Genomic DNA, 27,688 nt, shown 5'->3' on the forward strand with positions numbered 1-27,688 from the left:
TATGCAATAATAGTGGTAGAACTAAACGGTGTAGATGCTGCCTTCTGCTACTGCCTTGTGACGTCACGGCCAATATTCAACATGGACACCCGTTTCCGCGGCCTTTGAATTTTTCCATATTTCAGACGGTCATCTCGAATCAACTATTCACTATTAGGATTTAAACTGTGGTTTTACGACATTATGTTATTCTGAACTCTAATTTAAAAAATGTGTTTGGTGCATTTGAAACACTAGTGCACTTCCCTATAGCCAGTAAATTCGATAATTTTCCAGAGATTTATTCAGACACGAATCTTAGCGGGAGAGAGAACTTTCGTGGAAAATATGCAACATACACCTTCATCTAGGTTAACAGATCTTACGGTCTTTGGGTAAACGACTGCATTTACAAAATACACTCACTCTTTTTTCATGATATAGGCCCTTTGCTTGGGAGTTGAGTCCGCGCGTCGCCCAAATATGTATGATAGCCATATGACGTCAAAGTGTAAAATTATTGGCCACGACAAAAAAAAAATTCACGTGGATAAGAGAAGGGATTTTTCCGTACTCGCTCCTGATCCGCCACCGTAATAGCCGCGCATAAAAAAGAACCGGAGTATGACGACGGAAATGAATTAAACTCCCCATCGAAACGATCCAAGGAGGAAAAGGGGTGAAAAAAGGAGACAAACACATTGTAATCCGAAATCTTTGTCACGTCTGCAACTCTCTCTCCACGACTCCGAACGGAGGCGAAGGAAAAACCCTCGGGCGAACACGGCCCACTTGTCACCGGCACCTCATCCCAGGGGAGCATTCGCACTTTTACGAAATTCGCACTCGTTTTACGGCCCCTGACACTTCCAGGAAGGTGGGAAGAGGAAGAGAAGAGAGTAGAGGCTCATGGGAAGAGAGGAAAGCCGGGAGAAAAGAGACAGTCGTACCCCCTCCTTCCTACGACACAAAACCTAAAAACTTACCCTTCTTTTCCTTTCCCTTCAATCTCTCCGACACCACTACAATCTTGTACGGGGGAAGGAGAAAGCAGAGTGGCAAACTGGGGACTCGAATGGGAAGCAGAAAATCACTCCAAAACCCCATCCCCAACACACGTACTACGTACATGACCGACCCAACCCCACCGAAGAACTTCGACCAATAGGACTTCCAAACAGCGTACAAGGGAGGGCACGCACAGGGAAAGAGAGTCATAGTGAGGAAAGTCCCGTTTCACGTTTAACTTAAGTCCCTGTCGTGAAAAAGGTTGCTTTCTGGGTCCTACTCCGCGTCTATTAATGTCCTTGGACAATGTTTCGACCCCGTTCAAGGCTTCCACAGGCCTCCTGAAGCGCCGATACAGAATTTCGCCGATTGTACTAATTTGCTATCATTGAGATGCATTTAAATTAGGCACTATTAGTTTGACGTGTAAGCTATCAATGTGCCATGCATTCCGCCGGACGATTGGTGACGAACAGAAAAACATGGTGATATATTAGTTAAAGAATGAAAGTTCGGGCGTATGTATAAATTATTTAATATATGTTAAAATTATGCAAAATTATAATGGATACGAGAGAGGACTTAGTTTCCTGAAGCAGTGTTGGTTATTGACTGTAAATCATTTGTTGAATATTTACGAATATTGGAGCCAAAAATTGAAGGAAAGATTTCTATATTTTATTTTGTCCTACTACGGTTCACTTTCATTAAACAAAAACCTTGAGACATGTAATGGTACTCCTCGATTCTTCTATACACTTTTGCGTTAAAAATAACAAAAAATGAGAATGATAATGCGCGAAAAAAGGCCTACTTACGGAGAAAATCCTAGCATGAAATGCTATACCAGCTTCACTGACAACATAACGCTAGTCTCTCAGTAAATATATCTGAACAAGAGAACTCAATGACTGCAGCGAATTGACCAAAGCTCAGGCCAACCATAGGCAACATCCGCATTATTTTCAAAATGAAAAGAAATAAAGTATGATGCACTTAAAGGATGAATTTTATGGCAAGCCTAATGCTTCTCCTAAACCGTTACTATTACATTTAACGGAAGAAACTTATAATATAGGTAAATAACACGTAAGGGAGCACAGTTGTCGGTATCCAACAATCAAAATCTTCAGACTCATCACGCAATCTCGGATTTGGCCACATCAATCTTATTCACATTCACAGATGCCGATTATCACTCTTATTCATATTTACTGTGATGCGTTAATAGAAGTTAGAATCGCGGCTGTGGGAATTAGGCATGAGGAAGGAAAATGGTTCGTCTCGTTTCATGTCAAAACTTAGAATCCAGCCCTTCAACAATCTCCCTGGACACTAAACTGTCAAAACCCTTCCCCACTGAGGCTTTCGTCCCACCCTGTGACCTTCGACAGACCCCCCACACTTTCTCGTCTCCTCCACAGCCACACACAAACTCACAAACCTGCTTCGCACGTACCAACCCAGCCCAGTCCGACGGCTACTCCTTCATATCATTTGTATGGATTGTGTGACACACTCATTCCCTTTTCTTCCCACGCGTTACCGTGTAGAGGGCGGGAATAGCGGGGAGAGGAGGAGCAGGTTGGGAATGAAGGGTTAGGAGAAGACCTTTCCATTTTCTCCTCCTCCCATTACCTTTCCTCATCACTCCACCCACAATAACCTCCCTTCCTTGTCCTCTCCTGACACGTTAACAGCCCTAAAAACCCGTCCTTCAATCTCCCCTAAGCTACCTTCGCGAAATTTCCGTGGCCAACTGACTGCTTTTCAGAGATGGCACTGGATGTTTCAAACGCAGTTGTTACGTATTTATTTTTAAAAATTCAAGTATTTTCGAGTTATCATAAATTTTACTGCTCGTTTAAAATTGGAATTATTCAGATTGGTTTCCATCACGAAAGTTTGACTCCGAGGCTGCGATTGGAATGATTGTGATTAAACTTTCATTTCAACGACTCCCTACAAGAGCTCATATGGTCGTCAGAATGAGCTATTTTAAACACAACAAATTCATATCGCGTAGACAACCACTCAAAATCGTCTGCTCGTAATGATGACCGATCGGAATAGTAATAAAAATCAGTGACTGACAACAATCCCTCAAGGATACGATTCAAATTTCGCTTAAAATGGATCATATTCTGCTTCAGATACGGCAAAGTCTTCACAAAACGTAGATTATCTTGATCTAATCTAATTATTACATCCAATAATGTTATTACACTATTTGATATTTTTCTAAAATAATGCCAAAATACGAAAAGGCAATTTATAAAATCGGATCAACTACAGACGCAGAGCTTAAAAGAGAATCTGCCTTACCGCCAGGAACGAAAGCCGTGACGTTACAACATTATAATTTCCCTACTTTAACTCAAGACAATGTATACTTTTTATTGGTCCTTGTAAATTAAGTTCAGAACCTTCAGTAAAATATAATCCACTAAAAAAACTCTGAACGTGTTCTACTGCAGTTATAGCAGACGCTACAATAATAATGACACCAGTATTTTCCCATCTAGTACATCTGGACTTTATCAAATGATTTTTTTGATTATCAATAAAATACATGGTATTAAAAATGTTACACTATAAGAAATATTGAGACGCTAACGGCAAAGATTTGATAAAGGCTACACTTGGCCAAAAGTATGTGGACCAGTAGATTAAAGACCGGCGCAGTTACTATCCATTATGTTATTGACACAACTCATTCACTTAATAAAATATATCCAGGGAGCCTAATTCATTTGAAATTAAGGGGTTCCAGTGAGCTGTTTTACTAGACTTTTCATTCTCGTATTCTGTCACGAATCCACTGTGCGCCTCGAGTAACGCAACCCGCTATCCGCTCCTTGCCTGCGCCGCACGACGGAAAGGTGGTAGTTCCATTTCACTCCAAGAGAGGTCACCATCATCTATTTCTCGTCGCTCTCAGCGCTTCACCCTCTCCTGCCCGAGCACCCCTTCCCACTCTCTCGGCGTAATTTCTCCCTTTACAACCCGACCATCCGAAAGAAGAAGAAGAAGGTAACAGGGGCAGAAAAGAAAGAAGCCTTTTCGCTACATGTGTGCGTGCTAACTACGCGGCGTCAAGCTGACTGACAATCGCGTGGCGCTTTAGGACAGAGGTGGTGTTGGGAGAGAAGCATGGCCAGCCAAGGGGGTCGGCGGACCCTTACATACGAATAGGTTTAAGGGTTTTGTGGGGTGAGGGGTACGGGAATGATACCCTTTACGCGTCTGTGTGTGTTTGAAGGGGTCAGGAAGGCCGTAGGCATGACTGCAAGAGCAAAGGGACTTTACGGGTGGGATGAGAAAAGGGTTTATTCCCAAGGCGACGCCGTGAATTTAGGATGAAATTCAAACGGGAGAAGCTTCGGCAGGGTAGAAAGCTCCGCTTTCACGCGCACGCTTTTTTTTTAAAGGAGGCGGATATGAGGGTGTTTTTTTTCGGGCGCCTGGCACCGTAAGATTATGTGATTCAGCACCGTGATTGCCATTTTCTTTTCCTCACACCGTCGTCCTTTGTCCTAGAGTCTCCCCAAAGCATCCTCGTCATACCCTCCGGGAAGACATGAGAACGTGTCCGGCAAAGATGAGAAAGAGATGACGAAGGTCGTCCAGATTATTTCATTACTTGCCCTATCAGGGAAGACCTGTCTTGCGAGATGAGAAAGCATCACTCACACAACCAGTTAGTACTTATTTTAGCCGTAAATCCCAACTCATAATTCGTCCAAAACGTACTATCTAAAATAATCACGGTATGAGTGACCATCACGCCTTTGTAAGCATATGCTCCTCTCTCTAATAGAAAAGTATTTTTTCCGAAAAAAGTAGTCATGTCAAATATTTATGCTCAAGTTACAGGTTAAATTTGAAAAGGGTGTATGTGATCTTTAAACTTTAAAAATTTCAAGATAAAATTTCAAAAAGCGTTTCAAAAAACAGGACAAGAAATCAGACTGCTCGTGCGGGAATGATACGTCCTCTTAATCCTCGCTGACTAACGTGAAGTGACTTCGAGCTGAATGCCAGAGAAAGGCGCTTGCTAGCTTACAGAAAGTTAAAACTATGTAAGTGAACTTATAGAGGCCATTAGTTGATGGAGCCTGTTTCCTTTTAATTAATTTTTGTTCCAGAGAAAAGAAAGGAGAATGCCAATGCCAATTGACTGCCCTAAATATTGACTAACCGGTACAAAGAGATACGTGGAATAATTACATATTGATCAGAATCATAATAATCATGTCTAGCCAAGTTGTAGCAACTCCTGATTGATGAGTCCAGTGTTCAAAACAGTGGGGATCCTTTGAATCTCTCTTAATTAAAAAAAATATAATCGTGGAGAAACAGAAATCCTCATGGTGAGAAGTACTGAAGAGGAAAGAACTTTTATCCGCCCGTATCCAAAATTACAACTGCCATTCCTACATTTAGTGACAGGCTATACCCTATTGTTACCAAACCCACCTAACGGTGGAATGACTGAGTGTTAGTGAGTGGGACTAAGTCCCTTTCCGAAGAAAATGGATACGACATCAGTACTCACTAAATTGGGAATATTTCAATAAAAATAATTCAAATGACACGTAGGCAACAAGCGTGTAATTACATTAAGCGGAGAACAATTCTACAACTTTAAATTTCGCAGAGGGACTGATCATGTTTGAAAGCACGAACAAGAAACAAATAAAGAACCACCGAAATTCCCTGATTAATTTTACCTGCCAGTTACAGGTTATGTTTACGCTAAACCCCTTAAAAGCAAACTTGTTGGTTTCTGTAAGTCCAGATCCATCGGGACTATTTTTCCTTTTGATGATTTATTTTCATCTTAAGATAAAAATGTCCAACAAGGTCCAAAGTTTATAAAAGATGTCTATGAAGATATTTATCGTGATTTTAGTATTTTCGGAGATTCATCCATTTATTGGTTGCAATAAAATGTAATTGAGGGCCAAGTGAACCATTTAAATAAGCATTTATCGCCTATAAATGCATGCCTTATTAACTATGGCGCGGACCAATGACTAGATATACTACTGTTTTGACATGATAAATATGGAGTGCACGACGCATAACCATATAAATTCTGGAGCAGAGCAGTGGTTATCCATCCGTATTCAATACATTGATTGGAGACGCTTCGTACGCAAGCTAACATTTTGATTTCAACCCGTCCCAATATATGTTCAGATTACTAGCAATAGATCACAAAATACGTAATTATTATGACATGCAATGCAATAAAGAAATTCAGTTCCGACCATGCATTTCAGAGTGGTTGTAGGATGGAATGTGTGCGTAAATTTCTACTTAATAAAAGTAAATTATCTTGCTGTGGCTCAAACGGGAACCTAACTGTATTCACAACCTCAAAACAGTGTCCCAAACTCGGGGAAAATGAGTGTATTAAGATAGCGATTAAATGATAATGGGACTTAAGTTTGAAGGCGTGCGGAAATAAAACGTTGTATACGATATTCTTCCGCGTAGTACTATTACATGGAAAAACGCGATGCCCCACCTACTCACACCCCTACGGACAAAATCACCCCATCCACCCAACTTGTTGCAACGGCAGCGATATGTTTTTGCATTCCAAGGCACGAGGATTCGACTTCCGAGATACATCGAAAAATTGCTGGTCAATCACGTAACTTCGTCCTCATCAAGTATTCCAAATGGCACTGACGTTCTCAACGAGCGGAAAATTACGATGATTTTGAGTCGGGATTCCCGGTATGCAAAACAAGGGAATGAAATTATTGCCAGGGTATTCCCTTCTACGAAAAAAAATCCTCAATACACAAAAATGAGTAACACCCAGCAACATAGAAATAAATAGGCATTGAATATTCTATTTCGAATTTAAGTACAAAATAGCTTTAAAAAAATAGAAGAACAAATAACATCTCAACTAAAGGTCTGGGCAAGTAGGCAAAGAAGCGAAGCGATTTTCTCTTAGAAAAATTTTGTATCCCATATTACTGACATCTGACTTAAGTTGGGGGTAAGGGAAAATAATGAATTATATATAAATACCAATGCTTTCGGGAAGTACTTTGGTCAATATTTACGTTGCTCACCTTAATGGAAGCAGGGTAGATAAATAAGCAAAATATGCTTTGTTCGTGTGCTAGAGTCTCCTCGAGTACTAAGTCTCGAAGACACTGGACGTATATAACAGTCCATGAAGTGACAGCCACATAAAGAGGTTATTTTCACCGAAATGTTGATAAATAAATATCAGTAAGTACTTCAGTACAGAAATGCATGTATATATTTAAAATAGGACTGCTCTCTTCGCGCTCGCAATTTTATAAATCCCAACGCAGAGATGTCTTCGGCAGAAATTGGTATGCAGATATATTAGTCTTCTAACAAGCCACTTATATGAAGTTCACTGTGACGTTTTATAAATGCCATAATAACAAGCTCGAGCTTGATGAGTTGCCACCATTGGCAACTAAATGTTGTATCCTATCAGCTAATTATACATGCATGAAATGATAAATTACACATTTTGAAACACGCGAGCTGTTCTTTACAGAACTTCGCCGCATTAATATTAATTCAATCGCGAAGAAAACACCGTTGTCGCCTGGCGTGGCCACATATTTTCATAATTGATGAACTGGACTAGACGGAAGGAGCTACATGCCGTTAGATTTCTCACGCTTTCAGCCACGCAACCCAAATATTTCAGAATATCTCTCTCGAGAAATCACAGGGCCATTTCTGGAAGGAATCTTTTCCGTTTTATCTCTTTCGAAGACAAAAAAGAAACGACGACGCGGGGCGAATTCCTGCACAATAACGGCATTTCGGGCGCATTCTTCTCGCATATGAGATGGAATGGGAGCAGAGAATGAACAACCGCTACGGCTTTATCTCTTAATAGGCGTACAGTAAATGACATTCACAGTGAGGATCAGCGAGAAGCACCAGAATGTTTCCCGGGGGGGTCCCTTGCCTTTCGCCGGGGAGGAAACGCCTTATAATCGGACTTGCGGCTGCGGGCCAATCTCACACGGGTATAACAAATCACAGGTCCCCATCGCCAAAAACAAACGACTGCACAAACTGGACACGACTTTCTTGGTTCAACTGGCACTGATTCCTCGAAATTCCTACCACTTTCCCCAGTTTTTTTTTCGGTAAAACCAATCCGATAATTATCTCCGCAGGGACGAAGTGAGATTTACCGAAATCGCCCAATTCGAGAACTGAATCACAAGGGACAAACACATAGCGCAGATAGCTATAAAAGGTTGGAGTTAAGGGAGAGGAAAACCCAAGCATTTGTGCGGGAACACAAAGAAAACAGCACACAAATCAAGACACAACAAATGCAACACTGAAATACGGCATTCACATCGATAAAAAAATTACCTTATCCACAGACGTATCCGAGATTTTCACACTGCACTCTTCTCCTCTCCCAGACACTTCACAACATTCCCATCCCCCACCAGTGTAATCCACGTACACTCCCTTCTGTTTGCCCATATTTCTCATTCAATGCTAAATCATCACACACACATGGGGACGTCAGCCATAATCCAAACGGACAGCGGCACAATAACACCGGCGAGGAAAAACGAACAGCACTCTTCCAAACAGCAGACTACAGAAGAACGGTCAGTGTAGTAGTAGGTAGAGAAAAACACACAAGCCCTTTATATTTACTTTTTCATTCAAAAAGGTCTTTTTTCATCACACGCTCTTCGTAGATAGAGAAGGTTTTGCGACAAGCATCACATTCAAACACGGCAACACAAACAAAAACAACACCGGTGCGTTTAAAAAAATCCACACTAAATTTTCTCCCCGCGCAGGAAACACGGTCCCAGTCAACCGGGGCGACTGACTCAAAATTTCCGGCCGGCGGTCGCCCGCGCGATAGCCGGCAAAGCGCCAGGCATGCGCCCCGTACCCTTCGCACAGCGATCTCGGAACACGAGAGCGGGGGTGAAGGCTATCTCACGCTGCGGGAACGGCGGAGGGTATCAGCGGCGTAGGAGGGGGATACAACACCGGCGACGACACTTCCCTTTGCGGACACCGAGAAATTCCCGTAGGTCCTAAGGTCCGGCGCGTGGCACATGAGGTTGAAAAATCTGGTCCGGAACGCCGAAACCCAAAACAGTAAAAACCCAACCACGGCCCCCCGTATAGACTCGAGCGTGTGCTCGCCAGGTTGAAAGAAGGGAGACTGGCGACAGACGGCTGGGTGTAGTGCGGCCGAAGATGAGGGGAAGCAAACGTCCCAAGCCAGGAGAGGGGAAGTTGGATGTTTCTCTGGTAGGGGAGGGAGGAGGAGGTTTCGGAAGGGGAAGGCGGGGGAGGGGAGAGAAGACTGCTGCCTGAGTAGTAGCGATGGTGGGGGGCGGAGAGAAGGGAAAACTCAGACGTGGATCTACCTTACTTCGGAGGCGTGTGCAAGTTGAGGGCTCGTTGTCCTGAAGTGTGTGCTGGAGAGGGAGGCCCCGCTGTCCTGGAGTGGGGGCAGGAAGGGGTGTGGGGGGGGGGGGGGAGTCTGGAAGATGCCCGAGGGCTTTCGGAGACCGAAGGCTGCCGACCTGCCGAGATTCTGTGGTGAGGATGAGGAAGACCTCCCTTACCCATCCTCCGTGGACTCACCTCAGGGCGGTGTGGTATTTGAGCTGGCCTGCAAGAAGACGCTTCCAGTAGGATGAGGTGGTGGTAGGCTCCGCTGAGGAAAGGTGGGCCGTTAATGGTTGGGGCGGGGGATTATTTTTTGCCCGCTCTGTTTCCTCCACCCAGAGGGGCGGAATGGGCTGCAGAAGGAGGTGTCGGCGTTGGATGGATGGGATGAGGGGTTTCGGAGTGGAAATAAAATTTTTAAGAGGACGCGTCATTCCTTCTCGATCGGTCGTATTTTGTCCCGATTTTCTGACGTATTACTTGTAGGAAACTTAAGCCATTAACTTGAAAATTTTCAGTTAGCTTTAAGGCAAGAGTAAAACCTTGTCAACCTTAATATTTTCCTATTCCAAGGAAAGAAATTTTATCCAACACTTACTCTAAGTAATAAACTCTCATTACCGGCACTGCATGCCATTCAAGTAGTCGCAGGTTCGAGTCCCGCCTGGGTAGATTTCCCCTATCTAGTGCATGGCTGTTCTTGCACGTTTAATTGTTAAGTTAAAAATTCCGTTCTAAAAGGAATATGGTGCTGTTTTCCGTGGTACAGGAATAAATTAATAAATATTTGAGATACATGCTAATGCTGAATAAAGTCTGAAATGTGTACCTAGACAATTTCAAGATGACATCAACCCCAATTCAGTCTGTTGATTTTCAACTGTCCTTAATTAATCGTTTAACTTTCCTTTTCAACGCCCTTTCTGTCACTTTCTCTGCCCATGACATGTCCAACTCACGCAATAGCTTCAACCCGTAAGTACAGCGCAGCCTTAAAAATTAGAGATGATATCAAAAATAGTCGCATTTTAATTGTTTCATGCAAGTAAAAAATTGCAAATAATTCCATTTTTCAAAGTGGATCAGTTCCACCCCATAGTGCCTTTTATTAATTAAGACAATATTTTTCTAATCCAATGTAAATGACTTAGACCCTTTCGGTCGAAAAATATGGAAGTATAGAGTAGCTGCATTTCTGTCACGTGTATCATACTAGACTGTACTATTCGATGATACGATTACTTAAAAGAGTCAACCAGAAACGCCAAGAAAATCTTGAAGACGACTAGGTAAGTTAAAAGCAAGCAACGCGTATAAAAATCGGCTCATAATACGACCGAGAATGATGCGTTCGATTGCTGGTTAGGGCAGGAGAATACGATGTGTTATTTTTTCCCGAGTTTATTTCCCGACCCGTATTACCAGAGGGAAAAGCGGGGATGCGGGAGAAGTTGTCGACGTTGAATTGTTGGGGTGAGGGGGCATCGAAGAAAAACTTCGAAGAAGGTATGAGGATCGTTGTGCGGTTGTAATGGGTCGTCTTCGGATGCTGCGAAACAAATGGGAGTGGAGTGGGAAGGTTGGAGCGGGTTGAGTGGGTAGATGGGTGCTTGGGGGCAAGCAGGTTCATCGGATAAGTAGCCGTGGCCAGGAATACGCTCTTCGGAAGGAGAAGAAAGGCGCGAAGTCGTCAAGGTAACTGCTTGGTCGGCCTGCTTCCACAGCTCAAGATGCACTTAGAGATCGGTCCCTCTTCAAACATGTCGATTGAGGCTTGTCTTTTTCTAGTTACGCGCACGCAAGGATTATCCCCTCGGGTCATTCGATACACGAATATCTTGTAAAAGCCTACGCAAATGTATGTGAAGCCGCGCCCAATAGATCGACCATTTTTGGTCAGGCAAGTTTTTATCACGCACACTTAGTATTTTTCCCCGCGGTTCATTTCGCTGGACGGTCATTATCCCGAGTAGAAAATGACAATTTTTTTACATTCTGAATTCCGTCAAGATTCTACGAAGTAAATAAACCATATAACATGTTTTAAAAGTATCTTGTTTGCGGCACCACCGGAATGTGATGGAAGTTTATGGTATTAGTTAAATGAAACATTGCAATATTGTCACAGGATTTATTCGAATTATTCGCGTTTCGTTATTGCAACAATATTAAAAACAAAGAAACGCAATGTTTTTGAATAAATTCTGTGAAAATTTTGCAATGTTCCATTTAATGAATGTTTTAAAGCTATTTCTCGTCCATAGGTAAACACGCTACCAAATTATTGTGGTAGGTATTAGAAAAGAGATAACCTATGTCAAAAACTGCAGTATTTATGCTCACATGTCAGGTACGGGATATAGATTGAAAATAAAGGAGACAGATTAATGCCGATTCAAGTGACACACTTTAGGGTAAATTCTAATGTCCTAGGTGAGGCTCAGTGTAAGTTTAATCTCGCGAAGAATAATTGCGGAAAACAATATGCAAAAGCATGAAAACTAAGCCGCAAAATAAATAGCTGGCGGGCAGAATTCACCACTGACTGCATGCGTCACTATGGGAAATTGAAGCGCCACGTGTAAAAAATGTCGTTGAGTCGAACTGAAGTACCAGGCATTTGGCAAAATGCATAATTAAAAATATCCCATGTAAATGAGAGAGAGCTGAAGAGTACCTAAAATTTTGCGATCTAAGCTACAAAGCCATATCGAAAACTTAAAAAAATAACAAAAATTCCATTCAAAACTTAGGATTTCATTTTATTTGAGACACTGCGCTAAGGAAAATGTAGCAGAAAATAAACCACTTCTAGGTCCCAATACCGTCATTACACAACTTACAAATTGAAACGAAAATTTCTCCCACCATATGAAGGACAAATAGTACTAGCTGAAATGATTCATTTTCGAATAGGATTCAAACCCTCAAAATAGCAGCTGCTCAAAGAAGCATTTACAAGGATGGGAATCTAGGTACTAATATGCTTTCAAGGCTTCAATGGAATGGGCTTTTTCACCAAATTTTTAACTGTTTAATGAAAAAGGTACCCTTTATATTTCGTTCCTTGATCAGTGACTTCTCGAACTATTTGCAACGAACGACGACGAAGACGACTTTAAATTTTCCTCAGATGGGTTGAAGGAATAAATTCATTCCGAATGTCTCTCAGCTACTCCTCGTTCTTGTACATGGGCCTTGCCTTGTTCATTGCTGTGAACGATTCCTTCGCTCAGTGAAAGGTGCTTGATCGAGTACCTAATTGAACTAAAACTCAATTTACGTCATCTAACGATGAAATGTGGGCGGTAACTTTCGCTTTTTCATAACAGAAAATCAAAAGTGAATGGCTAAATATGGAAATAATTTTTTCCGCCGTAACATATCTTTCCATTCCAACGACGGAATTCTTTTCACCGAGTACGATTTCACGTCCGAGTGAAAGAATCTATTCACATGAATATGAGTGAAAGTCTTGACGTTGTGATTCCAAAAAAAATCCTTAAGAACCAAATGCTACGGATCCACTGTGATCGAAGCATTCCGATTCACTGGAAAAAGGAAAAATATGAACACTGAAAATGAAGAAGTAACAAGGAGTGGGCTATTTTTCGTTTCGGCCACTCCGTAGAAGTCTAGGTTTTCGTAGGGTCGCACCTTCGTAAATTATTATTCTAAATATTTTCATATGAATTTTGGAACTGCTAGAAATAATATAATTGCAGTCAATGAAGTTAAACCAGTCAAATTTTAGAGGAAATTATAAATTTCTTAACATTTTCTACGTAACGTATCATGATTTTTGTATGATCACACTCAGCAATTATACTCACACGTGTTCCCAACTTTCCAGGAGAGGAAATTCTCAACCACTGATGTAGGATCATGGATTACACGTACCTGAAAATAGAAAAATGATTATCATCACAAGGTGTCGTGGTATTATGCATGACATAATGTCAAACTTATTAACAAATATTTTAGGAAAACGTTAAATATAAATAAATACGATATTTACCGTGTTGAAAATTATCAGAACGTTTTATTCTCTAGTGATCTAATGTATTCACTACACATCACTCATTCGATAGGATAATTTAATACGGAAAAAAACGAAAGAAATACTAATTGTAAGTATAACAGTAACAAGTTAGTAACTCTACGGAAATCTGGTCTTTCAAAAAAAATCTCTCAGTCGCCAGGAATCGAATGTTGGTCCTCAGAATAGGAAGCCAATAGCCAAAATTACACATCAACAAAGATAGCCTTTTGCCGGTGTCCCACCGTAGAGGACGATGCCGTCGTAGGATGCTTACTCGAGTGAAAATGCACGGACTCATAGCAGATTACCACGGGTGTGAATGACCTTGCGAATATCCTCTTTTTTTCACCTTCCCATCTTCCTCCTTCGCTGCGGTCACTGTGTGCACAGGCCATCGCATTCAGGCGTCTCCAGCCCGTGTACAAACACGACAAGTTTAGATGCTTTACGACCATGTTTTCTTCAGAAATCCCAACTCAACTTTAGTGCATGTCATGACATTACCGATAACATTAACCGAAGGATGTTTTAGCAAAAAACAATCTCATATCATTTCCAAAAATCTCCAAATATGTCCTTTTTACCGTAAATACTAACTCAACAGATTTCAGTTTAAAATGCACGGTATCTTTTATGAAATTTTCGATAGATATTATTAAAGCATTCTACCGATAATTGTAGGTAACACTGGGGTACTTCAGAAGCATTTTGGCACCCCCCGTTCCTTCATGTAATTCATCCTTTTGAATTGACAGTTAGGCCTACCCCTTTATTTCTAATTAAAAATCCCATTCTGTTCCTCCCACTCTTTTACCTAATATTCTATCCTCTAACACTGTTTTTAACATGCACTCCCAGCTAAGTTCTCTCTCCATCCATACCCTCTGTCTAAAAGTCTTAAAAATTTCTACAAGCAATATTGGGCATTACATAGATTTTTGTTTACACTGGTATTTGATAAATTTATTAGACGTTCATTTCAATCCCATTTTCCCCACTTATCAGCGTACATCTTTTCTTTGCATTTTTTTGAAGTTTCCATGTTGGTAAGTTTCGAGAAAAATAGCTCTTGAAACATGAGTATCCGTCCATTTAAACCAAGATAAAAAAATTATCACGTAATAGTCCCATCATTGCGTAACATTGCACGAATATCGAAACACGATCTGTAGCCAAGACGAAAGCCAAAACGCAAATTTAGAATCGCTACTGAGATATAGGGGTGGAGGAGGAAATTATTACGACCGACATTATTCAAGAGTCATTTTACGTGAGATGGGGGAACAGTGCTTAACTGGCGAGGGTCTTTTTGCCTTGCGGGCAATACCATGACAGAACGCCTTCGTTGGGAAGATAGCGGGGTGGGGAGGTTGGAGAACTTCGTGTTTGACATTTATGCTCGTTAATTAATGCGATCTTCATTAACGTTTTGTAAAATTCATCCACAAAAAACTTTTAGGCATGCTGAAATCAGAAGCAAAAATCTGCTATGTTGTAATTTTTTGGCCTAAAACATGTCTTGATATTAATTACTCGACTGTGGCCGTCTTCCTGAATCTTTCGAGAGAAAATTACATTCATATTACCTTGTTTCTATGGGAATGTTCCTTTCCCGTATTTTCCGAGACAGAGTAATTACCAACTCATTCTCTATTGAACAAGTTGGAAGTGTAATTAGAAGTATTTCTTTCGGTACAAATGTCTTCGGTTTTTCTAGCGAGGTAAAGAAGGAAAATCGATAGCAAAAAACTGTAATACCAAGCACATAATTACTCATATTAATATTTTTAGGGACAAAAAAGTTCTGGTGTATGACAAAAGTCTACTAGAATGTAAGATTAGCTACAATCTGGTAACTATAATCTTCGAAAGCTATGGATTAGTATTTGAATCCTGCATTAAACATATTTATAATTAATGCTACTTAATTCTACCCTAAGGCTTTGGTGTACGTTAATTCAATAAAGATCTAAACTATTTTGTTGACATTGATACAGTTAGCAATAGTTTTTGACGGCATGTGCCTAAAAAATAATAAAAGAGGTTTGAAAGTATGAGAGAAAAAGAAAATAAATACATAGATTGGACGATTTTCTTATTCCCACGCAAATCCAAATCCAGTCAAATCATGGGAGGACTGATTTATGGCCGTATTTTGAAGCAAATTTATCGTGGCGGCTCCGGAGTTTTTACAGCCCTCAGGCTATATACGTCAGTACATGCTAAGAGGGAATGAGTGAGTAAAGGAGAAATTTTTATTTTTCCTCAACGTCAGTTCATCTTACTCTTTTATATATTCCGACTTATAATTTGAGGGGCAATTACTCGTAAGGCAGCCTTGCGTATTCGATCGAGGTTGAAGACAATATACAGGTGACGGAGAGTTGGGGAGTGAAAGAATTTGGATGGATGTCAAAGACACAGGGGAAGGTAGGATGAGAAAGATTTGACAAGGTGAACCAAATTTTCGAGAAGAAGAGAAGAGGCAGATTTTCCGACTAGGAAGCCCTTCAAGGAAAAATAAATGACTGATTGAACCTTACAATTGGGAAAATCAATAAAATATCTAAAAAGTAATAATGAATTATCAATAACTTTGCAAGGAGCAAAAAGACTGGATGCCTTTACAAAAAATGTAAAGAGTCTTTAAGAATTAAAAAGGTATTATTAGTCAACGTTGGACACGATTTATCTACCCCACTCTCCACGGGTTCCATCGTCCAACCCGGCAAAGAAATTCATTTTTTTATTAAAACCCATACCAACTAATACAGTACATATTACATTTTAGCATTCTACATCGAGGAGTTCAAAAAATTTAACAATTACAACCATGCCCTGGATAGGGGCAACCTACCCAGGTAGGACTGGAACCCACGCCCTCCTATTTAGCAGGCGAGGACTGTATACCGTCACTACCAATATAATCTCTAAATAAGTCACATATTCCATTTTCCATTAGCTCACTTTTCTTAATGTGCTATCCCCTTACTAATACAATTCGACAATCCAAGGGTGATGGAGAGGAATTTTTCCATATTGAAATAAAATCTTGCAATTTTCCACAATTATAAAATTTATTCCGATATGGTAGCGTTGAAACCTAGGTTGGACTAAATGTTATAGTCGTGCAAAATTGCAAGTGCTTATTTCAATATCCCCTTACTACTTCCATGCACTCTATTTACCATATTCTGCGCATTTACAGGGGTCCGTACGCAAAATTTCGTGAAATTCTATGCATCGCCTAGGGGCGTTAGAAAGTAGCATAACTTAGAAGCGGTAGAACAATTCACCACTGTCTAAACCATAATTCCCCTTCCTATATTACAACATTTTGTTTTGTGTTTATTTCAATTTTATTGTGTTATCTTTAAGCTGCTATTTATGAGAACAACCAGTGAAAAAGCCTTTATGCCGTTTTTGGTGGTGAAATAAATACATAAAAAGTGCACCAGGGCCCCATAATAATATATGCACCTTATTAACACTACATCTTGCTAAATGAATAAATTAATTTCTTTTCAATGGAGAACCACCATGTGAGTCCGCGTTCATCCACATGTTTTTAGGTTTGAGGAAAGTGTAGGGTGGAAATGTTTCACTAAATTCCTCCCACCCAAAGGGTCCCAAAATTCTCAGTGCTCAGGGGCCTGACATCACCTCAGTCAGACGCCACTCCTAACAGTTCTCCCTCCATTGAGTCCCCACCCATTCGGCCCGCGCGAAAGGCAGGCCCCAGGGGCACAGGGAATTGCTTTCGGGAGAGGGGGCCAGCAGAGGTGGAGGAGGCGGCGGCCCTGTGTGGTCTCTCGGGAAGCGTAAGGGGCCGGCGAAAGGGGGCGGGACCCACCCGGGAGTCATGTGGGGCAGTCAGAGGTGGGGGCAGCGTTGCCGGGTTTCACGTCGCCCCAAGTAAACGTTTGGCATCTGACACGCGGCCTTTGATTTTCGACCATGATTTGACGGGGCGAACATATCAACAAAAGAACCTCGCGGAGGCAGCGCAATAAGAAAAATCTGAGGCTAAAGCCGTGTCCCAATTGGCCATTTGGCTATGCCAATTCCAGAATTTAGCCATGACGCCATCTTGGAAGGATGTCCCAACTCGTTAGCCAGCATAAGGGAGGGAATTTAGGCAGCTAACGCGGCCGCCAGATTTAGGCATCGAGGAGTGCATCCTTCGCCCCACTTTTCCCATGATTCAAAGCGTGCAAAGCGTCTTCAGGAGAAAGGGCATCATGGCTGTCAACAAGGGATAGTACTTGTTTGCAAGTAGTGTTGATATTTTGAGACTTGTTCGAATAATTATTAATTTTTATTTTGTTTATAATAATGAAATTGCGTTAATGGAAGTGTAAGAATAACGGATAAATTAGTAACGAGAAGGCGACGTTAATTTTAATGCTAATTAATGTTTATATGCTTCTTATGCATGTATATGTTATTTTATAACTTTTTATACCGATCACATGTTATCTTTTGCTACCGTTTACTTTTTTAACGTGTTAAATAATGCTTATTGATGTTTATATGCTTCTAATATATACTTAATTATGTAACACTATGTCTAAATTCTTATTTAACACTTTTTGTACATTAGGTTAACACCCGTAAGAATAAACAATTATTATTATATGTTATTGGACAAAGTCCCGAAATTGGAATCGGAATAAGTAACAACAATTAAAATCTATAGTGATTATAAGATATGATACCGAAACCTGATTTATGTACGTAAACCATACTTTAAATAAATTTTGAAAATAATTCCTAAGTGAGACGGTAACCGTTTGAATAGACTAAATAGACCTTTTCTTAATAATACTAACTAGAAATTAAATTGCTAAAATATAAGGAATTCGAAAATGTACTTGGTTGAGAGACGATTGAAATATCACAAACCTATTAAAAGGAATATAGGCTAACATTTCGCCACAAACTTAGCTAAAACCTCTTTAACAAAACCATACGGAACTAAAAATACGAATTTGAAAGTATACCCCTACTTAACTATTACAAAAAGGTTGTCTAAGATACTAAAATTATGATTAAATACTCTTCTCGGACATCTCTTACTCAAAATCACTTTACACTTTACACATTACATTTTAACAAGCTAGGGTGGGTTTTGTTCATCATTTGTTTCTTACCATTCCGATTATCTATTTTTTTGCATTGTCCTAGTGCCCAGTAGATGGCAGCACCTGCGTAAGGATGTCCCAATTCATGCTCCCTTGTGGTTGGCTGCCCAGAATCTGGCTGGCTAAATACATGATGCCTAATGGCTAACGAGTTGGGACACGGCTTAAAATTGAAGCCCCTACTTCTGCATCATTCAATTGGAAAAAGTAAGTATGAATTGTTTATCGTTAGGCAATTCAGGGTGCTTGGAAGCCTTTTGGGTAGAGCTCTTAGCTGCTAACCGATGGGTCGCGGTTTCAAGTCCCGAGTGAAGTCTTTGTACACCCCAAATCAAAATCCTGTAAGGAAGAGGTGGCCCAGGGAAAGTAACTGGTCCCCATACCCTGAATTTGTGAATTCCACACGCCTGTGACTTAGTTTTTAGTGAGCTCTACCCTAACCTATCGAAACCAACCTCTGGGTTGAATCACTGAGTGAGTGATACCTTCCTTGTAAGAAGAATTATCTTCATGGTGTTAGGGCTTTTTGTAATCGCTTATAACTCACATTCTATTAACACTTAGTCAGGGGCAAGATTTACCCTCGCCTATGGTCATCATCTTAAGGTTGAATTAATGACTAGATCATATTCTCTCACTAAGCCAGTGGTTCAACCCAAAGATTGGGAGGCATAAGTCGGGGTGAAAATTTTAATAGAAGGTATAAAGTTAGGATATTGTTTGGATGACTGCGAAAGTTTTATTCCATTTGGAATTTTTAACCCAGGATCTTATGATAAGATGAAAAGCGCTCTACCTACTAGTCTACCATGCTCTTTTAGGTTATTTTTAAATACTGATACTTATCTATCTTCGTCACTGCTCAGTTCGATGGATATAATATATCCATTCGAGATAAACGACATCATATTAACAAATGCTAAGGTCGAAATGAACCAATCACTCTCATTTGATTTCAAATGATCGCTATCAAATGAATGCATGTGTTATACAAAGGAATTTAATATTTGAGGTAGATCTCTAAGTTCGAACTTTCCTTATTCCATCTTCTTAAGCATCAGCTTAGTTCTTTTAAACGTTCAATGGATTTTTTAAACATACATTCACGACATAATTACATGTAATTTAAACGTAAACGCAGCAATGACGAACGATTCAATGATAAAATTAATATAAAATTCCTATTTTATGACTATTTGACTCCTTTAAATCCATGACATTTCAAAATTTGAAAATAGTCAATCAGTGAGAGTAGCTACATCTTCAGATAGTAATTTCAAGAATAAGGACAAAACAATATTTAATAACCTCTTCACTTTCTTGCCGGATATGCCCGGTTCAAATATAATAATCATTGTAGTTTCCATTTTTTTGCTACTCTTCCAGCGTAAAATCACCATGGATGTAACGTTCAACCCCTATAATTTCTCTTTACAGAGAGTAATTGGGTACAGGATCACTGATGCGAGTCAATGAGTAGCACGAAGCTATACATTCGGCAGCCAAGTTAGTGAAAACCGATTTTTAAATCAAGAAAGTGTCTAGAATGCTATACCTCGTTCTCTGGTAATCTATTCGAGACAAGGCATCACTTCCGCTAAACCGGTCTCTTTTATTTCCTTATTGCTAGTCAACAATTTTCCGGATTTTTGGAGAAGTCTCTTGTTAATGTCAGCCCCCATATAAGGTTTGAAAATTTTGACGAAATACTTTCGCAAATGCAACCTTTTTTCGTATGATACAGGAATATGTATAATACTATGAGTCAGACGACAAATGGATGAAACACTTGAAATGGCACGAGAAAAAATCCCTGGACCGGGAATTGAACCACGGACTTTCCGTAGGACTTCAGGAACCCGAGAAGCGTAGTGGCCTGCACAGTGGCCCGGAAAGTCCGTGGTTCTTTTCCCGGTCCACATGAATTTTTTTCATTGGCAATTCAAGTATATTTTACCACCATTCACGCGCTAGGCTCGAAATACTACACAAATGGAAGATAGATTAAATTTTTGTCTATTACTACGTCATGAATACGACATATACGAATTATAACGGACCTTAGATGTCCTCTAAACATCTTGACACCATGAGCTATCTATAGTCAGAGAAAAACGACCCCATTCCTACAGTCATCAGCACAGTAGCATAGCTATGGGGTATGAGGGGATAGATCCTCCAGAGAAATAAAAAAGTTTTTTTTTAACTATTGTCTCGTTTTGAAATTAACTGCACCTGCTTAAAGTAAAATTTTTAGTGCCAAAATGAGGTGTGATGTATATCCAGGCATGTCATTTTTCAAAAATTTTCCCCGTTGCTTGGGGAGGGGGATCGCCACTCCAGGCCTTTCCATTAGCTCCCCCGCCCCCAAAGCATATTCCTAGATGCGCAACTGTGTCAGCATATACTTTCGAATGGTATACCATTGAAAGGTTGATACATGTTATTCCCCCGGACTCGCGAGGACTACGCTGTCACTGACGGGAAAAAAACTTCACGTTCCCGCGTTTAATACCTTCCCGAAGAAGAAGAGGGTGATTCAACCCCATTCCAATCGCCCCATCACCTCCTCATGCTTCGTGCTCCGCCCCAATCTCCCACACGCCAGACCCCCGGCCCAACTGCCGTGACTCGAAACGCTACACACCCCGCTCCACGACCAAAAAACCTTCCGCACGCCAACCTGTTTTCTTTGCCCACCCCACCACCTCCCCCCAGAAGACCTTAAAGGCTTCCCAACCAAGCCGTCATCACAGGTCCACCCATTCCCACACCACCGCCGCCGCCCTACCAAACTACGTCGACAGAACCAAAACTCCCCATCCTCGCACCCATCAGAGAATTCCGGCCAATTCGGCCGTGATTATCTTCCCATGAATAATCCCGTCGCTCTCAGCCGAATTTCTACCACTTCCGACGCGTACCTATCTCATAGCGGACGAGGGATAAATAAAGTCGGGCCGTGAAAAGAGGAGCTGGTATAAGCGATCCCATTGACTCCGTCTCCCTCCTCTCACTGCTCGGCAAACCGCACTTCAACTCTCCCCAAGCCCCGTTATCAATGGGCTAAGTTTACGCATAAGTTTTACGCTTTGCGCTGAGGTTTGTTCATCAAAAAACAACGTATTATTAGTAGCTATATTAAAGTATTTCACCGATTAAGGCAGTTTGCACGTATTATTTACTAAGTATTCTGGCAGTCTATCCATATTACATGACTTTCCCTCTTCAAATCACGATAAACCTCGATATAAACCTAACTTATTCGGATGAATATTTATTTATTAAATTAAAGCACTCTTCACCCATAACATTAGTGCCAAATTGCGGTGAAACATAAAAAAAACACGAGATGTCACAAAATATGTAACCAATGTGGAAACCAACAGCGAAAAAACCAGATGAGAGGAAACATTGACTTTGCTAACAAATAGGACATAGCCTTTTCCTGCCTTGGTGGCTAGGGGTGAAGTCCTTGCCTGCCACATAAAGAGGTCGTGGGGTCGAATCTCGCCTGGGTAGGTTTCCCCTATCCAAGGTATTGATGTTCGTGTGCGATCGTGCTTCAAGTCAAAACTCCGACGTAAAAAGCCAATGGAGGTGTTTTAGGTGGTACAGGAATATATAATTAGCTTGTCTGGTAACAATGCTACGCGTTGAATAAAATACCTTTAATAAACGATATGAAACCGCCAAGGTAGTAGTGAGGACTTGTGGTCAAGAGAAAAACATTTATAATCTAATGAAAGTGAATAAGTCTTATTGCGAATTGAAAAGGGGAAATCCAAATTGAGAATGGAGACAAGATTAGTTCGTAAAAACGTCAATGTAAACCTAACTTAATCGGATAAATATTTATTTATGTAAAAAAATCTTCACTCAGAGAATCAGCGCCATGTTTGCATTGAAAAATAAAAAAATGATTGTTTTTTTGTGCATTATGAATGATGGTGACCCCATTGCAAAAGGCAAATATGTGCTGTTTACGGGAAATCGGAAATAAATAAATGATAAAATGAAATATGACAAAAGTAAAATAACAATGTAAAAACCAAAAACGAAAAAAATCTGAAGAGAGAGTCATTACTTCATTTGCTGACAGATGGGACATAGCAATTTTGGTGACAACATTACGTGATAAAAAAATAAGTAACCTGTAATGAACAATGTAAGTCATGTAATAATAATGCAACCTGTAATAAACAATGGGAAACCACCAAGCTAACTTGGAAGGAATGAGTTTCATACTCGTAGCCGAAAGTTACAGCATACGCGCTCCGATTGTCTTCTGTTTCTCCTTCCTTGAACCTTCTTTCATTCTTCCTCCCGCCCCAAGTCCCGCTATTTTGCCAGCGTGCCTAAACGCCCACCAGCTTTCGCTGATCGGCCTGGAGGTCGCGGTCATTCGTATGTATGACGACCATTGCCCCATCCGGCCTGCACAATGACTTGCGCATGTTTCTGTGGTGGTAATAGCACGCTAATAGACTCGATATTAAGCCAAAATTAAGTCCGGAGGGAATCGTGTTTATACGGTAAAATGCCTCCGACGGCGGTTTTTCGCGACGGTAATTCATCACAACGTGATCGCGAATACCCGTGTGCCTTCCTAATTTGGTGTTGGCTAGGGGAAATGGGTACTACACGATGCCAATATTGAATGCGGTTGAGTTCGCCGACGTGCTGGCCTCTCCCCCCTCCGCATGTGTCTGGCGCTCTGAGCACGCTTCTGCCGTCGATGTTAATGAAAAAGACGTATACAGGTTTGTTTCGGCACCAATTACAGGAGCCCATTAGTGGCCGAGCGGGGCTGCCAAGGTTTGCACATTTGGGCGCCAGGCATTCCTTGAGTTGGATAGTTAGCTATGCAGGACGCTGCGTCAGCAAGTTGCTCCTGACAGAGGTCGACCATTTCCCATTTTCGTTAAGGGTTGTTGCGCAAAATTAAACGGAGAACCCATTTTTTAATTAATAGTAATTTCCATTTTAACATTCAATATATGTTGAGGAGAAAAAGCAGTTTAGAGGATATTTTGAGCATGTGCAAAACGTTGAAATGATTAAAAAAAAATACGAAATTAAATGAGCTGATTCAAGAATGTAATCAATCAAAAAGAACGTAAAATACGAGGCTTTCATAACACAAATATATACGTCCAATATTAGGTAGAGGGAAAACGCTTGCATGGCTTGGAATCTTAAACAGTACTAATTTCTAATAAGTAGGAAATCTTGTGCATTAATAATATCTCCCGAAATAGCTTTTCTTTGATCATTGAAGTCAATACTTGATAGAATCAACAATGAATACTCTTTTTAGGTATCATAAACATATTCCGCAAATCCGTAGTAGGTACTTATATTTCATGTCAAGAGAGTAAAAATGTGCAAGTCTATAACCTTTATCTGGGCCTTCCTATTTGTACTTACGTTTCTTCTCAAGTATTTTTTTAATAACTCGATTTTGATTCGATATAAAATCCATTTCACAAGGAAATTTTATTCCTTCCAAGGGCGGAGCATATACGGCTTCTCATATAATAAGTTTAACGGAGGGCATTACATGGAGGAAGAGAAGTAAAAGGGTTTAATGCAAGCGTTTGTGATTCGACCCTTTTAATCTCCCAGGATTAGTCAATTCCGAGTAACCTCTCTCTCCTGATATAATTACCATTCAGATTAGAACCTCAAAGTAAGCTTCTTAGGGCTACTGTCCGTGGCTTTAATCAAACGCTTGGCTCGCAGCCGCCTGGCCTTAGCTGCAGATAAGAAAAGAAAATAACTCGCCAATATTAACGAAAGCTATCTGCGTCTGAAAGATAACGGCACATATCCGCTCCACTGCTGATAAAAGATGCGAGGCAGGAACTGATAGTTTACAATGACCATGCCTCTTAAACTAAGCGATAGGGCGGAAGGAGGTAATTGTTCTCGCAGATAAGTTTCCGCTGAATCCAACTGGATCTTCGAGTGTTCTATCTTTCCGCGAGGCTCTTGACTACCACGCATCGCGACGATGATGTGCGCGGGTGGTCCTCACGTTGAAGGCACGCTCCAGATGCCTTTTGCAAGGTAGAGATAAGTATCACTTAGAGAAGGAATATTTGTGATGACCAACTCTCGATTAATATTCATTGCAACAAAGGCGACGTTTATGGCTACATTGTGAGACGCGCCTTAGATTCACAATGCAATCTGCACACAAGAGGTTAAGGCTCAGTAGCGTAGCCGGGGATCCAGACCCCCCCCCCCCCCCGAAACATAAAAATACACTTATTTTCCTACATTAAAGAAAGCAAAATATTGAAAATTATGAATTTCCAAAATATTTCTTTAACAAATGAAGTTTTTTCGATTATGAAAAGTGTTAAAATTAGTGTTAAAAAACATTACTTAGTACCCGGTTTTAAAACATTTTCCCCTCCGGTTTTGGAATCCCCCCGAACGGAATTCCTGGCTACGCCACTGATAGTGCTGTAGATATGTTGGGTAGCAATTTAAATTCGTTTTGAGGGAATGTAGCAGCCGAAAATACAAGCACTGTACATGGAATTCTTTGGTCATTCGTTAATTTAAATCAACAGGAGATACCTTATGAACAACATATTTAAATACTCAATTTGGTTATTATGAAGAAGAATTAGGGGGTTCAGGCTTCCAGAAATTTTTGTGAAATAGGGCTCAGCCCCTCCAAATAACCCCCACGAAATGTATCCCCTGTCCATGGCCCTTCCCCTATCCTCAGAAATATTTTTCTATGTAAGACCCTGTGAGTGAGCATAAATGAAGAATATTTGGACAAAATTTTAATTAAAAACGGAAGAGGAAAAAAATTTGATAACGATGATAATGAAAATTATAATTTAAAGTAAAAACGACTTCGGGAAAGAAACGGATCCCATGTAATAGTCATGGAAAAACAATTATTAGAATGTATGTGCACGCAATGTATGTATAAAGCAGATTCCATTTCATACTTACATAACAAAAATAATCAGAATACATTCTCCAGCCGACTAAAAACTTGCGCAATCAATATTTTTCAATATGTCCAACAAATTAATTTGATGTTCTCGTTCGTGGTTTACCAATACCGACCAACCCTGAGTTCAGTAAACACGAGGAACTAAATTTAAATTGAAACTAATGCAATTAATATCAAATAAAAATAGCAAACACGTCGCGCATATTGCAACTATGCCTACGAATATACGTACAGGAAGCGGGTGATAAAGTAAATACGCTTCATAAAACAACTCACAATACAAGCAGGAGGAAAAATATTTATTACAATGCACTGATAAAATTTGTTTGGCTTGGAGAGTAACGTTTGATTCGTGGTGCCTAAATTTTACATAAAACCTTGCTACCAAAACGTTTTCCACCAAATCATCTAGTAATTTTACCCAGAGATTCCACTCCAATATTTAAAACGTTTATTGCACTATTTTGCCGAAAAGGGTAAGGTCTGCGTTAACTAATTGAGGAAATGCAGTCTGACTTTCAGAAGTTAAGGGTAACTACAAATTAATTCCGTCTATTATTTATTCAGTGGTAGCACAGTAAATTTCATAGGAAGCAAATAATACATTCCGGTAAATAGTCAGCGAAAGTGGAAATACATACACAGTTATTAGGAATCAAGAGGACTCATAGCCGCCTGTCGACCAGTCGTATTTTGTCTCTAATGGCAACGAATGTGTCGTTTAAAAGTCATCATATTCAAGTTATTAGGGTGTATATTAAGTCTGAAACTCTAACCCACTTTACAATGTGGACCCTTTTTCCGCATTCCAACGAAAGATATTTTTCAGACTTTTAACAGCATCCACAAGGCTATTTTCTGTATGCTAAATGACCTCAAGGAGATATCTCCAAGTACATAAGTAATTTGGCGAAAAAAATACTGGCTGAGCACAAAGGCATGCCCAGGATCAAAACTAAGGGAGGGGGGAAGCCACGGTCGTTAACCTCGTAGCATTTTAGCATGGCAAAGGGGAATGAAACCAACATTTTAACAAAATTATAACAGCACTTTATTAGTTTTCAAAATTATTTGCTTGAAAAGTAACTATTTTTATTTTAATTGCATGTCTCATACTTACATAATTATTCGTGGATTTAAATCCTCTAAATATGAGTGCATTTGAATATCGAGAATTCACTTCGTCGCCACAATCATTTGCATTACCTCCAACTGCCCCGAAACGAACTGCTCACGAGTGACAGCGTTTCTCTTCAAATCTTCGAACGTCATTCGCAAGCTTAACTGCCGCAATTAAGTGAAAAGCGCCAAAACCAGCGGACTTCATGAATGCACGTGTCAAATACTCCAATGGAATGGACCCTACGAGGTTTATAACCACTAAACCTTCCCGTCGCAAATCGACTGTCCCCTCGGCTCAATGTGCTAAGTCCATCATGTGTAGTAGCATAGTCATGCATAGAGACGCACAATCAGACAAATCCAGGAATTCAGGCTGTTATTTTTACGGGTGGGCGTCGATGCCTTCGTGTCGTGGGTTTTCCCTGCAATCCCAGTATCTGCGTCAGATAACCACTGCTGCGGTTCTCCTCGGGCTTGGCCACCCGCGGCTCGCGGCAGGGTGTCGAAGGTCTAAAGCGGCCTAACTGAAATGAGAAGGTTGGAGCCCTTCCTTTCTTCCACAGAGCAGGCGCGGCGCCAGGGTGGATTATACCTTCCACATGCATTTGTATTGAATGCCCCAAACTCAGGGAAAAACCAGCCCGAACACGTGCAAGTGATATCCTTACGGAGAATAATGGTTTTCGAGCCTCTCCGACCCTTTAGACTTGGGGTGGCCCTTGAAATAAAGAGAACTTTGTCCCAAACGGTACATTATCCACGCTGGGTTTCCCCCCACGCTTATAGTACCCTTTCTCCTTGCAAACAGAGTTCTAAAGGATACCCAAATTTAGAAGTGCGAACTTACAAATTCGCCGAAAGAGAAAAGAGAGAGAGATAATCCCAGCACGAGTTTCGGGAAATTTTTAACACGAGAGGATATACTAAAAAGACTTCAGTGCTGGAGAA

General features: G+C 40.6%; 1 protein-coding gene across 5 annotated transcripts in view; it reads right to left on the minus strand.

Annotated features, from left to right (window-relative positions):
- The window catches only part of LOC124166530 (irregular chiasm C-roughest protein-like), a 766,129-nt gene that overhangs the window by 351,059 nt on the left and 387,382 nt on the right, over nucleotides 1-27,688 (minus strand). For 2 of the 5 annotated variants that reach the window (XM_046544078.1, XM_046544077.1), the window contains exon 1: nucleotides 8,392-9,228. The exons of 2 other annotated variants lie outside the window; for them this stretch is intronic. In XM_046544078.1, coding sequence (XP_046400034.1) covers nucleotides 8,392-8,517 — 126 coding nt within the window. In that variant the 5' untranslated portion in view covers nucleotides 8,518-9,228. Of the gene's footprint in view, nucleotides 1-8,391; nucleotides 9,230-27,688 lie in introns of those variants that run through there. One more of the 5 variants, XM_046544082.1, reaches the window with a different exon arrangement.

This window comes from Ischnura elegans, chromosome 10, assembly GCF_921293095.1.
Source record: "Ischnura elegans chromosome 10, ioIscEleg1.1, whole genome shotgun sequence".
Taxonomy (NCBI): Eukaryota; Metazoa; Arthropoda; class Insecta; order Odonata; family Coenagrionidae; genus Ischnura; species Ischnura elegans.